The following is a 15,639-nucleotide window of genomic DNA, read 5'->3' on the forward strand; positions in this document are numbered from 1 at the left end:
AGAAGATGCATGAGAAAATAGTTTCCCCCATCAACAAAATAAAAGGTAGATACCCCTGCCCCAGATGTTAATGCCTGGCTACACCTCTGATAAAATATGCATTTTAACAACATCACTCTAGTTACTCTATTGTGGATGGATTTGAGGGGGTAAGAATAGGCATGAGGAGATCAAGTAGGAAACTATTAAAGTAGTTCAATTAAGAGATGATGGTGGCATACATTAGAGTGACGACAGAAGAGCTGAGAAAAGTGGACAAACAAAAGAAACATTTAGGAAACAGAATGGCTAGGACCTGATGATTAACTGGATGTGGATCTAATACCAAAAAGAAGTTGGAGACACAGTAGTCCCCTCTTATCCAGAGCGGATACATTCAAGACACACAGTAGGTACCTGAAACTACAGATAGTACCAAACCCTATACACACAGTTGACCCTTGAATATCACAGGTTTGAACTCCATGGGTCCACTTACATGATTTTTTTTCCCAAAAATATGTTGGAAAAATTTTTAGAGATTTGCAACAATTTGTTTAAACTCACAAATGAACCATGTAGCCTAGAAATATATTTTTTTCAGACAGGGTCTTGCTCTGTTGCCCAGGCTGGAGTACAGTGGTACAATGACAGCTCACTGTAGCCTTGATCTCCTGGACTCAAGCAATCCTCCTGCCTCAGCCTCCAGAGTAGCTGAGACCATAGGCATGTACTACCATGCTCAGTTTAGCCTAGAAATATTTTTTAAAATCAAGATGAAGCCAGGTATGTCATGAATGCATAAAAGTTACACAGATCCTACTCTATCATTTTCTACCATAAATTATGCACAAATTGGCCGGGCACAGTGGCTCATGCCTGTAATCGCAGCACCTTGGGAGGCTGAGGCAGGTGGATCACTTGAGGTCAGGAGTTCACGACCAGCCTGGCCAACATGGCAAAACCCCGTTTCTACTGAAAATACAAAAATTAGCTGGGCTTGGTGGCACACGCCTGTACTCCCGGCTACTTGGGAGGCTGAGACAGAAGAATCACTTGACCTCAGGAGGTGGGGGTTGCAGTGAGCCGAGATTGTACCACTGCACTCCAGCCTGGGCAATAGAGCAAGACTCCATCTCAAAATTTTAAAAAAACCAAAACCACAAACTTAGCATAAAAAGTTAAGACTGGCCGGGTGATCATGCCTGTAATTCCAGCATTTTGGGAGGCCAAGGTGGTCGGATCACCTGAGGTCATGAGTTCAAGACGAGCCTGGGCAATGTGGTGAAACCCGGTTTCTACTAAAAATACCAAAAATTAGCCGGGCATGGTGGTGGGTGCCTGTAATCCCAGCTACTCAGGAGACTGAGACAAGAGAATCGCTTGAACCCAGGAGGCGGAGGTTGCAGTGAGCTGAGATCACACCATTGCACTCCATCCTGGACAACGAGAGCGAAACTCCGTCTCAAAAAAGAAAAAAAAAAGTTAACATTTATCAGAACCTACGTACACACTTACAGACTGTACATGATACCACTCAAAGCCAAAGAAAATGTAAACAAATGTCAAGATGCAGTATTAAATAACTACATATAATTAGCTGTAGTATATACCATACTGCTGTAATAATCTCATAGCCACTTCCTGTTGCCATTGCAGTGAGCCCTAGTGTTGTTATCTGTTTAAAATGCCTTGTGATACTAATAATCTCTGTGTGAGCAGTTCTTCTCTCCAGCAAATTATGTATCACAGTAAAAAGTGATGTCTCTAGCTGGCATGGTGGGTGAACGTATAGTTCCAGCTACTTGGGAGGCTGAGCTGGACGACTGCTTGGGCCCAGGAATATGAGTCCAGCCTGGGCAACATAGCAATATCCTGTCTCTAAAATAACAACAACATAATTTTTTAAAAGTGATTTCTTGTGGTTCTCATGTATTTTTCATCATGTTTCGTACCATACCATAACCTTGAATAACACCATGGGACCTATATGAAATGTAATGGTGGAAGTGCTCCCAAGTAGAGAAAAGTCATGACATTGTGAAAAAAACATGAATTGCCTGACATGTACCATGGGTTGAGGTATGCTGATGTGGTTGCTTGCCTTTTCAGACAGACTACTCATCTTGTAAACAGATTATGTAGAGTATCAATACAGTACAGTATTGTACATGTATTTTCCTTAAGATTTTCTTAACATTTTCTTTTCTGTAGCTTACTTTATTGTAAGAATACAGTATAATACATATAACATACGAAATATGTGTTAACCAACTGTTCATGTTATCAGTAAGGTTTCTGGTCAACACTAGGCTATTAGTAGCTAAGTTTTGGGGGAGTCAAAAGTCACATGTGGCATCTTGATTGTGCAGGGGGTTGGCATCCCCGAGTTGTTCAAGAGTCAACTGCACTGTTTTTTCCTATGCATACATCCCTATAATAAAGTTTAATTTATAAATTAGGCACAGTGAGTAATAACAAACAATAGGACAATTACAAAAATATACTGTAACAAAAGTTATGTGAATGTAGTCTTTCTTAAAATATCTTGGGCCGGGCGTGGTGGCTCAAGCCTGTAATCCCAGCACTTTGGGAGGCCGAGACGGGCGGATCACGAGGTCAGGAGATCGAGACCATCCTGGCTTACACGGTGAAACCCCGTCTCTACTAAAAAAATACAAAAAACTAGCCGGGTGAGGTGGCGGGTGCCTGTAGTCCCAGCTACTCAGGAGGCTGAGGCAGGAGAATGGCCTAAACCTGGGAGGCGGAGCTTGCAGTGAGCTGAGATCCAGCCACTGCACTCCAGCCTGGGCGACAGAGCGAGACTCCGTCTCAAAAAAAAAAAAAAATCTTAGCGTATGTAATATTTCTGAACCACAATTGACCAGGAGAAAGTGTAACTGTGGATAAAGATGACAACTATATAAAAAAGAAGAAATGGACAAAGGCCCCTAAGAAGGATGGAAGGAATAGGATCTAAAGCATATACAGAGGGATGGGCCTTCATAGGAGGCAAGGTCATCCAAGAACAGTTGGGAATAAAGAGATTAATGGAAGTTTGAGGAAAATAGAGAAGGTTTAAAAATACAGTTGTAAAGAATGGGCTCATGAAAAATCACTGTAAAATTTCCAAGCAACATTAAGACCAATTAAAGATACTAAGTGTGAACCTAGAGTGGTATCAATTTTCTTTTGTTGTTTTCTACAAGTACTCAGCTGCCTGACTGGAGACACTGTGAAGGCAGAAAAAAAGATTTCAATCAGGGTTGAAATTTTGCCAGACCAAGTGCTATCACAGGGCAGGAGCAAGAGTTTAGAGTACATGCATGAAAGTAACTGGTATGATGGATCACAGAATCTATGCTGGAAAGAGAGGGAAGTGAAGATAGGAGGAGGTGAAGAGTAGAAGGTCAATGAATTGGAAATTCCAGTGAGGTCAGAGGACAGGTGAAGTGGGAGTACTTGAGTAAGCAAGCTGGAAAGTTTGGGAAGTTGTGGTCAGAGACTCAGATGTAAAAAGTAGTGACTCGGGGGTGGGCCGACTTCAAATACTGACAAAGCCTTGGGTATGGCTGTGGAGGTGGAAAGCTAAGGTAAACTGGAAGAAAAAGTCATTGACGATGAATTTAAAGAACAAATCATGAATCTGGGTTCTCAAAGAGCTTATAAACTATGGGAAACATGAGAAAATTAGGGAAATAACATGTCTATACAATTAAGTGCTAAACTGTGGTTTAAAATTGTGTAATTTTGATTTACATGACATAACCTATATATGACAACACGTAAGTCAAAATCAGAACTTTGATGAACATGCAAAAATATAAAGGTGGCCAGTGGTCATTTATACATATTATTCCGTAACTACTTTACAATGTATTAGCTAGAACATGATATAACTGAATAGAAAAAGAAACACTAGTTAAAAAAAAAAAAAAAAAAAAACTAACAAGGATATTTTTAACCCCTTATCAGTCAATTATTTACCTCAAATTAGAAACTGCCATCATCTACATACCTGAAATACAAATTTAAGTTAAGAGCAATTGCAGAGTTGGATGAGCTGACAATCACTACAACATCGAGGTCTTGAGACACTTTCAGTGAAGTAAATGAAGAAATCTTGGCTGGCTCCTGTTGCTGCTCATTACACATATCTTCTTCGTGAAGTGCTAAATCCACATGAGCTACATACGTACCATCCACAACATCAAAAATGTCTTTGAGTTAGAGTTAAAAGAAAATGCCAGTTTTATAAGTATGACTAACCATTTAAAGCACAGGTTGGGATAAAGCTATAGACTCTATCACTCCAATTTTGTAGGTATAACAGAAGAAGACTGAAAACTGAGGCAAGTCCCCATTGTAACAATCAGATGACTATGAAGTTGGTGGTACAATAAAGAACCTGATACCAACTTCTTCAACAATACCTGCTGAACATCTACTGTGGGCCATGCCCAGAGGCACTACTATTTTCTAACAACACTGGCTAAGAGATGAGGTAAACCTAATACATTTTATGTAACCCAATACTGTCTATCTAAAGTATTATCAACATGCAGTCCGTATAAAAACTGAGACGTTTTATGTTCTTTTTCTTGTATAAATGTTCAAAGTCTGGTATTTTACACTTACAGCACATCTTAATTTGGATACTAAATTTTCATCATAAATACCTGATCTGTATTGAGACTTCATAAAATTCAAGGTTGAAAGTTGTAACAAACATCCTTAAAACTTCTCCAATGACTGAACTGAGTATCAGCTTTTAAATCTAAAGTAATAAAAATTAGCTGGTCATGGCGGCCCATGCCTATAGTCCCAGCTACTCGGTAGGCTAAGGCATGAGAATCGCTTGAGCCCAGGAGGCAGGGGTTGCAGTGAGCCAAGATCACGCCACTGCACTCCAGCCTGGGTGAGAGTGAGACCCTTTCTCAGGAGAAGAAAAAAAAATTTAATTACACAAAATTAAGAATTCAATTCCCAAGTTATGCTAGCCAATTTCATATGCTCAAGGCCACATATGCTTAGTGCCTACTGTTTTGGACAGTGCAGTTCCATAACCTGGCAACAAAAATTGTTACTCTAGTACTTATGCCATTTTTGCAAAAATTGTATACCTATTACAAAATATAAAAAACATTCTTTCAATTCAGAAACTAAAGTTCCAAAATCATAAAGGGTAATTTGTCAAATCTTCAGAATAATTTTGCTGATGATCAATAGTTCTGCTGGAGACAATGAACTCATATTTTCCAAGATCAAATTAACGATGGCTAAGTAAACATTCATTAATATGATGGAAACATCATTAGAGACAAGAGGCAGATTATATTTACACATGAAAAGATATGTATCACAACATAAGCAGTCACTTTTTTTTTTTTTTTTTTTAAGACCGTCTCGCTCTGTTGCCCAGGTTGGAGTGCACTGGTACCATCTGGGCTCACTACAACCTCCGCCTCCCAGGTTCAAGCAATTCTCCTGCCTCAGCCTCCTGAGTAGCTGGGATTACAGGTATGCACCACCATGCCCGGCTAATTTTTTTGTATTTTTAGCAGAGATGGGGTTTCACCATATTGGCCAGGCTGGTCTCTAACTCCTGACCTTGTGATCCACGCACCTCAGCCTCCCAGAGGGCTGGGATTACAGGCGTGAGCCACCACGTCCGGTCACATTAAGCACACAGTAGATATTCAAGAAATACATTTTCAATAAATAGGTAGAGAATATACAATTTTAAAAGAACACAAATTCGTATGATTAAGACTACTAAAAATGTACATACTGGAAAATAAAATATATAGTATATATACTATATATTCAAATAGAATATAAAGTAGTATACAATTTAGTATTTTAAGTCTATGAGGATCTTTTTCCATGAAATGTTTTACTGAAAAATTAACCATCCTCCCTATATCCCAGCCCCCAAAACTAAAGCCTAAAAAGGCTCATCCTTCTAGGTATTCTTCTCCTCTACATGTCAATCAACACTTCTACCACCAAGGATACAGATCCAGCCTAAACTACTCAAAACAAAAAGAATTCCTCTGCAGAGCTGTGTGTCAATAATCATGTCCACTGCCTGTGCAGGCAAGGGTAGTGTGAAACAGTTGAGTACTCTAATTGCAGCATCTCTTTCAGGAAATATAATATGTAGGATGATGCATTTGTTGATGAACAATAACGACGTGTTATTGTGAAATGACAGGATTCTCAAAGACAATAAGGAAATACCTACAAAACAAAAGGATATTATTTCAAACTCATTGGTCACAATTTTATAACTGGTACATTTGATTTTATAAACCTAACACAAAAAAACAAAAAAGGAACTGGACTTAGTCTAACTCTACGCAGTTATCGTTCACACCCACCTAAGGAAGTAGTCAATTGGGAAGTGGGTAAGAGGATGAATAAAGATGGCCTGCAATGTCTCTGGTTCCGTTTATGCTACTCTGATAGCACACTAGAAGGAATATTCAAAAAAGTCAACTTGCCCATGGGACCCCGTAAGAACAATCACTGTTTTTTTTTTTGGACGGAGTCTCACTCTGTCACCCAGGCTGGAGTGCAGTGGCGCAATCTTGGCTCACTGCAAGCTCCGTCTCTCGGGTTCACGCCATTCTATTGCCTCAGCCTCCCAAGTAGCTCTGACTACAGGCGCCCGCTACCACACCCGGCTAATTTTTTATATTTTTAGTAGAGATGGGGTTTCACTGTGTTAGCCAGGATGGTCTCGATCTCCTGACCTCGTGATCCGCCTGCCTTGGCCTCCCAAAGTGCTGGGATTACAGGCGTGAGCCTGTAATTTTTCTTTAAAAAAGAAAAAAAGAAGAAACCTTATAATCAAGGGTGAAGAGTATGTTACTGCTTTAAAAAGAGGCCTGAGTGCTTTGATTTCTGCTCCCTGCAGTCAACAGCTCTATAAGCAGTCTAGATCAGCATTGTCAAAATAGAAATATAATGTAAGCCACATACATGCCTTAAAATTTTCTAGCAGGGGTGGCTCACATCTGTAATCCCAGCACTTTGGGAGGCCCAGGTGGGCGGATCACTTGAGGTCAGGAGTTTGAGACCAGCCTGGCCAACACAGCGAAACCCTGCCTCTACTAAAAATATAAAAATTAGACAGGCGTGGTGGCGGTCACCTGTAGTCCGAGCTACTCGGGAGGATGAGGTGCGAGAATCGCTTGAACTGGGGAAGCGAAGGTTGTAGTGAGCTAAGACGACACCACTGCACTCCAGACTGGGTGACAGAGTGAGACTCTGTCTCAAAAAAATAAAATAAAATAAAAATAAATAAAATTTTCTGGTAGCCACAAGAAACAGGTGAAATTAATTTTAATAATATACATTAGCTTATATCCAAAGTATTTCATATTTTGAAATGTAAATACAACAAACTGAGATACTTTACTTTTTTAGTATTGTCTTCAAAATCTAATATGCATATGACACAAAGTACATCTTAATTCATATTAACCACATTTCAAGTACTCAATAGCCCCATCTGCCTAGTGACTACTATATCGGACAGTGTAGACCTGATTTCACATCTATGAGAACTTTTCCTGAAGTATATAACTACATGATAATGTCACAAATTTAAATACGCTGAAAGACCACCTGTAGATACTTACTGATATCTTGATCTTCAATGAGCTTTTGCAATGCCTCCCCACTATAGCTATACAAAATGGTTGCATCACATCTTCCATCTTTCAAATTAAATTCATAGATAAGCAGTTCATAATTTTCACCAAGAGCGAGCAGTTTGGGCTTGTCAGTTGGTGTGCTGCTGTTACGAGAATCCTCCCATATAAAGCTAAGAAAAAAGTTTAGATTTATTGTATTCTATATCCGCAATAATATTAACCCACAATGGTGGGGGTAGAAGGGCTGAATAAGTAGAGAACAGTTTTGTTGACCGGGCAGCATTCATTCTACACTTCAATTTAAGAGAACATAAACTGCTCTAGGACCTCCCTCCTCTTCTTGCTTCCCTTTTACACCAACACAAAAATACAGGAGTGGGTAGTAAAAAACAAAAATGTGGGGCTCAGAGCAAGAAATGATGGCTCCTTTTATTCTTTCATCTTTAATCCCAACTAATATGTTTAAACAAACTGTCATGATCAAGGGTAGCTATCAACAATAAAATATGTATATTATTTATATGAGGCGGTATTTACAATAAAACAGGCTTTTGATAACTTAAATGTTTTGACTTTTAAAAAGAAAGTGATTATTTGTATTTATAGACTCATGATTCCAAAATCTTGAAAAACTTTGCCTAATAGAACCTTCTGTGATGGAAAAGTTTTATGTTAGCATTGCCCAATACAGTAGTCAATAGCCACATGCGGCTACTGAACACTTGAAATGTGGGGCAACCGAGGAACCAAATTTTTTACTTTAACAGCCACATGTAGCTAATGACTACCATTACTAAACAGTACAGTTATGGAATTCTTAAACTGTAATGTCAAAATAACAACACTGGCAAGACTGATGGTGTTTCAGCTTCAAATTAAACATTAAAATTAAATTACATATTACAAATAAAAGCCCCAAATCTGAAAATAACACAATGGAAAGAGGTGAGGCTATACCATGCTGATAAAATTTCATCTTTTAAGAAATTTGCTTTTTCTACAGAAGTAGTAAGTTTTATACTTCTGGAGTAGTATATAAAACTACTGCGGTACATACATGATTTAATTCAATTAGTAACAAAACTATGTATTTTATAATACTACAGTAGTTTTATACTATTACAGTGTTATGTCCTTATTAGATAAAAAAAGACACATTTCTGACTTCATATTGATAAATGTAGAAAACCTAAGTGTCAAAATATACAAAAGTTAAACTAAGATATACTTAAAAGGTAGAGTACATCATTAGCATAGGGACAATATTGCCACATGGAAAGACAGGAAATTTTCAAGGCAATAAACAAGATATGTGATGTAATTTCAACAATATAAAAAAGGTCTATGTACTTTGAAAAAGTAGGAAGTAAACTCTAAATACTATAAACATGCCCTTATTTTTACCCTATGAAGTATTTTAACTGAATTAAAATTCAATTCAAACAAAAAAATTAAAAAGTCCTTTCTTGGTCCTCCTCCCCTCCAATTTCATGAACTAGCATATGAATGCCCCCTTTATTTCATCTGGGTATGTCTTACCTTCTCTGCTGGGTTCTCAAACACCTAAAGATTTCTGCTTTTCTTTCTGTCCCATTCCTCTCTTTACAAAGCCACATTCATAGGTACTTGATACTGCTAAATAAACTAACTTCCCCTAAACTAGTTTATAAATAACTTAGTTTATAATAGTTTATAAACTAAATGCAGAGATTCCTCTTCCTAGCAACTAGACATCAAGGATAGAGAAGACAAACCCAGAAGAGTTAAGCATTCACTGATTTATCAAACGAATCTCTAAATGTCAGGAGCTGTTAGAGGAGCTGGAGATTCCAAGATGAATAAGACAGCTTTCAGCTACTCGTCTTAAAGAGACAGTTGTGAAAATACTTACTATTAATAATTATTAAAACAACAGGTCGGGCTCAGTGGCTCACGCCTGTAATCCCAACACTTTGGCAGGGAGACGCGGGATCATTTGAGCCCGGGAGTTTGAGACTAGTCTAGGTAGCACAGTGAGACCTCATCTCTACAAAAAATAGAAAAATTAGCCAGGCCTGGTGGTGCACGCGTGTAGTTGTAGCTACTAGGGAGGCTGAGCCCGAGAAGTCAAAGCTGGCTGCCGTGAGCCGTGACTGAGCCACTCCACTTCAGCCTGGGCGACAGCGACCTTATCTTTAAAAAAAAAAAAAAATTAAAAAGCACCCCCCTCAAAACACTGACAGGGCATTCCTAAATTTTATGATGTAAACTCTTAAGTACTGAACCAAGGTTACAGAAGTACAAAGTAACGCATTATTGTAATCATGTTGGTCTTCCCCAAACATGCGTGCCTCGCAAGAAAGAAGTGTCTTACTCAACTTTTTAGGCACTGCTCCTATGTAACAGCAGGCACACAATATTTGTTGAAGAAGTGAAGGGACAAAACTGGACTCTGTCCTTGAAGAAGAGGACTACATGTGAAGAAAAACGCTATTAATTTCAAGGACATGAAAAAAGTATCAGGATGATTCAAATTAGAGATGATCCTCAGCTGGCATCTTTAACTGAAAGACGAAATGGGCATGGGACTCGACCCTATGACGGTTAATCAACCTGTGTTGATAAAGAAACAGCGCCTCAGCTGAGACCGTTCCGGGTTCGCCGCAGGCGGCACAGGAGCTGGACGCCGTCTCCGCCCACCCGGAACAGGGGAGCCTAGTTGCCGAAATGCAACGCGGCAAGCGCTTCAGGTCGGGGGAAAGGTTCTGAGAGGAAACCAGCCTCGTCTCTGGGCCGTTTCCTGCGGCTGTCACCCTTCTCCCGCCACCTCTATAGCTGCAGGAAGGCCTCCGCGTGAGCCCTTGGGACTCCGCCAGCCTAGCCTAGGCTCTGGACTCCCCCAACGGCCCAGCTCTCCCTCAGCACTTACTGCCAGAAGGGGCCCTCCAGGCAGCAGCGACCCCGGCCCCGGCTGCCAGGCGCCAAAGAAAGCACCTGGAGGCTGCCCGCAGCCGTCAGGCTCCCCAGAGCCTCCTGCTGTGTGTGCAGCTGCGCCCGGGAGCCCAGCTGCCCCATCGCCTCGGCGGGGACCGGTACCAACAGCATCGGTAGAACCCGCTCCATGGCCGCGGCGCCCCAGCTACCGCCGGCGGAAGCAGCAGGCGCGGCCCCCTCCTCTGCAGCCATCTTGGCCCGGCCGTTACTTCCGGGCATTTTCGCCGGAACCTGATTGTGTCGTGGGCATGCGCGGTGTACGGAGCGGCTCACGCTCGGCCTCGTGACTCCCGCGGAGACCTCTCGGCTGTCTCCGGTCGGTTCCATTCCTTTCCTGTGGGGGGCAGTACTAGCCTCTATAGCAAAGCCACTACTGCTCTGGCCCCAGTCCCACTCTGCTTAACTACCCTGGCATGCTTGAAGGCCTAACCTAGCAGGCCGTTGCAGCCGTTCTCGCTCTGTGCATTACCCTTTGCCTTCTTGGTCCAGCTGCCTCCAGCTCCCCTGAAACCCAGTTCCTGCCTGTTTTCTTCGCTTTTATTGTGCTGTTTGCTTACAGGCTCTGGGGTGGTGCCATTTCCTTGGTAGCATGGATCAAGGCTTACAGTATGGATCCATAGTGAGGGTGTTGATCCGAAAGTTGAAGTCAAATAATATCCATTGTAACAGAGAGACGCGGTAAGTAAGGGGTGGAGATGGTAGAGCTCCTGTCTGTTTTCTCAGAGAAGTATGATCCAAGATGAAGAGGAGAGGAGCAACGGGTTTGAGGTGAGAAGAGGAGTTGAATAGGCATTTTGGTAAAGTCTCCTAAAAGACAGCTGTACCTTCTTAACACATTTTCCACATTCAGAACATTTCCGCATAAGTGTAACCTCTGTTGACAGGCCTCCCTAAGCCATTCAACCTAAAGTCCCTTTTACTGCAGTCTCTCACCTTGTTTTGTTTTTAATCATTTATCACTACTTATTTTCTGCCAGTTCCTGTCCAATCAGAATGTAAACTTCAAAAGAGCAAGGCCTTTGTTGCTCACCGTCCTTGCTAGTACCTAAAACAGTGCCCGTTTCATGAAAGGTACTGCAGCATTTGTTGATCAATGCATGACCTTATTTGTCAAAATAAAAGCAAACTTTTTTTTTTTTTTTTTTGAGATGGAGTCTTGCTGTGTCACCCAGGCTGGAGTGCAGTGGTGGGATCTCAACTCACTGCAACCTCTGCCTCCCAGACTCAAGCAATTCTCCTTCCTCAGCCTCCCCAGTAGCTGGGATTACAGGCGCACACCACACCCAGCTAAATTTTTGTATTTTAGTAGAGACGGGGTTTCACCATGTTGGCCAGGCTGGTTTCGAATTCCTAACCTCAGGTGAATTACCCATCCCAGCCTCCCAAAGTGCTAAGATTACAGATGTGAGCCACCGTGCCTTGCTGAAACCAAACATTTTATATCACAAGGGAGATATATTCAACCTTCTAAGCTTAGCTAGGGCTGTTTTCTCTCTATAAAAAATGGCAACGTTAAAGCAATCTCTAAGGTTACACTTGTGTTAGCTACAAGGCCTTGTCCCTTATAATCAGGACAGTCTTCTCATGCCTGTAAATCCCAGCACTTTGGGAGGCCAAGTTGGGAGGATCACTGGAGCCTACCCTTGCCAACATAGGGAGACCCTTGTCTCTACAAAAAAAAAATTAAAAAAAATTTTTAAGACAGTTTTGCTCTTGTTGCCCAGGCTGGAGTGCAGTGGCGCAGTCTTGGCTCACTGCAACCTCCAACCTCTGCCTCCCGGGTTCAAGCGATTCTCCTGCCTCAGCCTCCAAGTAGCTGGGATTACAGGCATGTGCCACCATTCCTGGCTGATTTTGTATTTTTAGTAGAGACGCAGTTTCTGCACATTGGTCAGGCTGGTCTCAAACTCCTGACCCTCAGGTGATCCGCCTGCCTTGGCTCCCCAGAGTGCTGGGATTACAGTCATGAGCCACTGCGTCTGGCCAAAAAAAATTTTTTTTAAAATACTAACTGGGTGTGGTGTCACATGCCTATAATCCAAGCTATTCAGAAGACTGAGGTGGGAGGATCACTTGAGCCTGGAGGTCGACGCTGCAGTGAGCCATGATGGTGCCACTGCCCTCCCACATGGGTGACAGAGTAACAACCTTGTCTTAAAGAAAAGCAAAAGGACATTCCTGGAGCATTCACACATAAGATAACCTTCATTATGGATTTTAACTTACAAGCAAGTTCCAACACATCATTCTATTATCTCTTTAATTATACCTTATTATGCCGTGTCTTATTTTTAGGCACATCATTTAGATTTTTGAAGAAAGGATATGAAAATGTTTGGGGAAGGGTTCTCCAATATATAAAGGCTTAAGAAATGTCTTCAGACTCTCTGGATCCCTGTAAACACAGTCTATACAGCTAGTGTCTGATGATTCAACTTCCCACATACATGTATTCCAGAACAGATCAGTAGATCCAGGCAAACCTATAAAGAGAACAGGTGTTAACTGCAAGCACAATTCTACTTTGCAAGCATTTATATAATTTGACTAGTATCTGAGTCTAGCAGTAATTCTGAGGACAGAGATGACCATGTTATTCATGCTTATATCCTGGAATAGTTGTCCCTCAAGTATTTCTTGAATGAATGAATAATTCAGGTTCTTAAAATAATTCTTGCCTTCAAATAGCTTAGCACTATAAATGACCAAAGCGCTTGGAATAAAAGGTTGGCTGAAGACTTGGTCAAGACTGGTTACACAGTAAATGTCAGTGTGTAGAACCACTTCTAAAAGCACATGTTCCTTCATGCTCATAATTTAAAAGGAGGAAGTAGTGAAGCAAGTAACAGAACATAGATTGGGCTTGAATAAGGGACTTTGACTTTGTTTCTGTGATTACTTACTCCATCCTGGCCTCCAGCTGCTGAACCAATTGTTTGTCCACATGGTGACAGAACAGGGGAAGTAGGTTGCTGGGGAAAGTTAGGGGTTCTGCCAGAGAGGCTGTAGGCATTTGGGCTATTTCCCAGGCAATCAGAACCACCATGTCTGTCCTAGAGAGCATAAATATAAATATAAGCAAATAAATTTGCTTAAGAAACAGACTCAGGGCCAAGGTTTCTTATTCTTTCCATTGCCCCCCACCCCCGGGTAGCAATTCAGAGATAACATTTGCATGTTTGCTACATGCCAAGCAATGCTTAGTGCTTTACCCATTTCCCTTCCTATTTAATCTTAAGAACTATGAGGGGTTAATACCATCATCCCTAGTTTGTAGATAAAGAAACAAACTAAGAAGTGAGAAGTGAAAGAACTTGCCCTAAAGTTATACTGCTAGTAAGTGATACAGTCAGAATTCAAACCTAGGTCTTTTTAAACTCTAAAGCTTGTCCCCTTAGGTACTATGTTATACTGCCTCCTAGAAGGAACCAAAACTCTAGGGCACTATTAAAAAAAAGCAGAACAGCTACAACACTGCTACTTCTTTCTCTATCCAACCTCCTCCTCAGTACTTGAAATGCCTCAGGAAATACTTCATCTGGCTCAGTCTGCACATCCCAGGGGTACTGAGATAGTATTTACAAGGCCTTTATGATCTTACCAAGCTGTACGGTCACTGTTGGGTTCCTCTAGGGAAGAATCCAGCGATACCAGCTGCTCCCCATGACTCAGTAGGGCATAGAGCAAAGATATTCCAAACTGCAAGGTACATATATTCCAGCGCAAAATGAGTTCACTCTCAGCATTTGGTGCTTTCCTGACTCTTATCTTCCCAACTAAAGGACATGTTAACATTTAGAGATGGAGCCCAAGATATCCACAAGGGCTGTCGGGTTTTACACTGGTGAGCCAAAGAACTCTCTAACCTTTCCATAGGAATCACTGCTCTGAACTTTTCCAAAAGACACTCTTGGAGAGCTGATTAAATGCATATTTCTAGGCTTGACTCCTAGGAGTAGGAGGTTAGGAATGCCTCCAGGAAGCTGAGGCAGGTAGTCTGTGGACCCCACTTTAAGAGGCACTTCTTTAAGCAAAGACCTTTGCTCAGTGTGGCATACACGAGATAATCCACTGGGATATTAAAAGACAGTATCAAAATTTTCACATCTAGAGTCTTTTCTTTAAAATTTTCTATCTTATATTTATTATATACCTATTGGCTGGGTGCAGTGGCTCATGCCGGTAATTCCAGCACTTTGGGAGGCCGAGGCGGGCGGATCACTTAAAGTTAGGAGTTCAAGACCAGCCTGGGCAACATGGTGAAAAACCATGTCTCTACTAAAAATACAAAACTTAGCTGGGTGTGGTGGCACACACTTGTAATCCCAGCTACTTGGGAGGCTGAGGCAGGAGAATCACTTGAACCTGGGAGATAGAGGTTGCAGTGAGCCAAGATCGTGCCACTGCACTCCAGCCTGGGTGACAGAGCGAGACTATCTAAAAAATAAATGAAAAATATTTATTATGTATCTATTATTACTAGTGTTACATGCATTTGGTTTATAAACACAGGGGTAGTGTGCTTTAGAATGTTTTTTACTGAAAGAGGTACACAAGAGTTTGGAGACCTGCTCTGGAGGCTCACATCAGCAGCAATCAGGGAGCTTATTAGAAAAACAGCCTGTGCATGGGCCCCACCCCAGACCCACTGAATGACTGAGTGGGACCAAGGAGCTGGGTTTAATAAGCTGGCCAGGTGATCCTGTGCTTACTAGAAATTGAGAAGCACTGCAGAGGATAAGATTTGTGGAGAGATGAGACTGTCCCCCAACTTATCCCTTATCAGTGATACCAACCTGAAAGCCATCTATGGAAAAAAGCCTCCTAGACATGTTACCTGATTCTGAAGCACCACGGCGACTGGCCGCTCTGAGGAGCCAGATGGCAACAGCATTAATCCCTGAAGTCCTTGGAGGAGTTCATGGAGGGTCAAGTGACTGATACATTTGCCCAGAGGTTTGAATAACATTTGTAGGGCCTGCAAGAAGATCAGTAAGCACCTCCCGAATCCCACTACAACTTC

General features: G+C 41.6%; 2 protein-coding genes across 12 annotated transcripts in view; both read right to left on the reverse strand.

The window, feature by feature from the left end:
• Positions 1-11,701, reverse strand: part of SPG11 (SPG11 vesicle trafficking associated, spatacsin) — a 104,018-nt gene extending 92,317 nt beyond the window's left edge. For 2 of the 6 annotated variants that reach the window (XR_750348.2, XM_030930862.1), the window contains exons 1-4: positions 10,552-11,701; positions 7,629-7,813; positions 5,998-6,222; positions 3,998-4,199 (exon numbers count right to left, since the gene is read on the reverse strand). Coding sequence is in view for 4 of the 6 variants with exons in the window: in XM_030930862.1 (XP_030786722.1) it covers positions 3,998-4,199; positions 5,998-6,222; positions 7,629-7,813; positions 10,552-10,943 (1,004 nt within the window). In the remaining 2 variants the exon portion in view is untranslated. Of the gene's footprint in view, positions 1-3,997; positions 4,200-5,997; positions 6,223-7,628; positions 7,814-10,001; positions 10,094-10,551 lie in introns of those variants that run through there. The other 4 variants (XR_750347.2, XM_010385231.2, XM_010385230.2 and 1 more) reach the window with 3 other exon arrangements.
• Positions 11,702-12,859: 1,158 nt separating this feature from the next.
• PATL2 (PAT1 homolog 2) overlaps positions 12,860-15,639 on the reverse strand; it is a 50,943-nt gene continuing 48,163 nt past the window's right edge. For all 6 annotated transcript variants that reach the window (XM_030930864.1, XM_030930866.1, XM_030930863.1 and 3 more), the window contains 4 exons: positions 15,454-15,594; positions 14,218-14,315; positions 13,520-13,669; positions 12,860-13,099 (listed from right to left, as the gene is read on the reverse strand). In XM_030930864.1, the coding sequence (XP_030786724.1) occupies positions 13,081-13,099; positions 13,520-13,669; positions 14,218-14,315; positions 15,454-15,594 (408 nt within the window). In that variant the 3' untranslated portion in view covers positions 12,860-13,080. The remainder of the gene's footprint in view (positions 13,100-13,519; positions 13,670-14,217; positions 14,316-15,453; positions 15,595-15,639) is intronic.

The sequence above is a fragment of the Rhinopithecus roxellana genome, chromosome 5 (genome assembly GCF_007565055.1).
Source record: "Rhinopithecus roxellana isolate Shanxi Qingling chromosome 5, ASM756505v1, whole genome shotgun sequence".
Taxonomy (NCBI): domain Eukaryota; kingdom Metazoa; phylum Chordata; class Mammalia; order Primates; family Cercopithecidae; genus Rhinopithecus; species Rhinopithecus roxellana.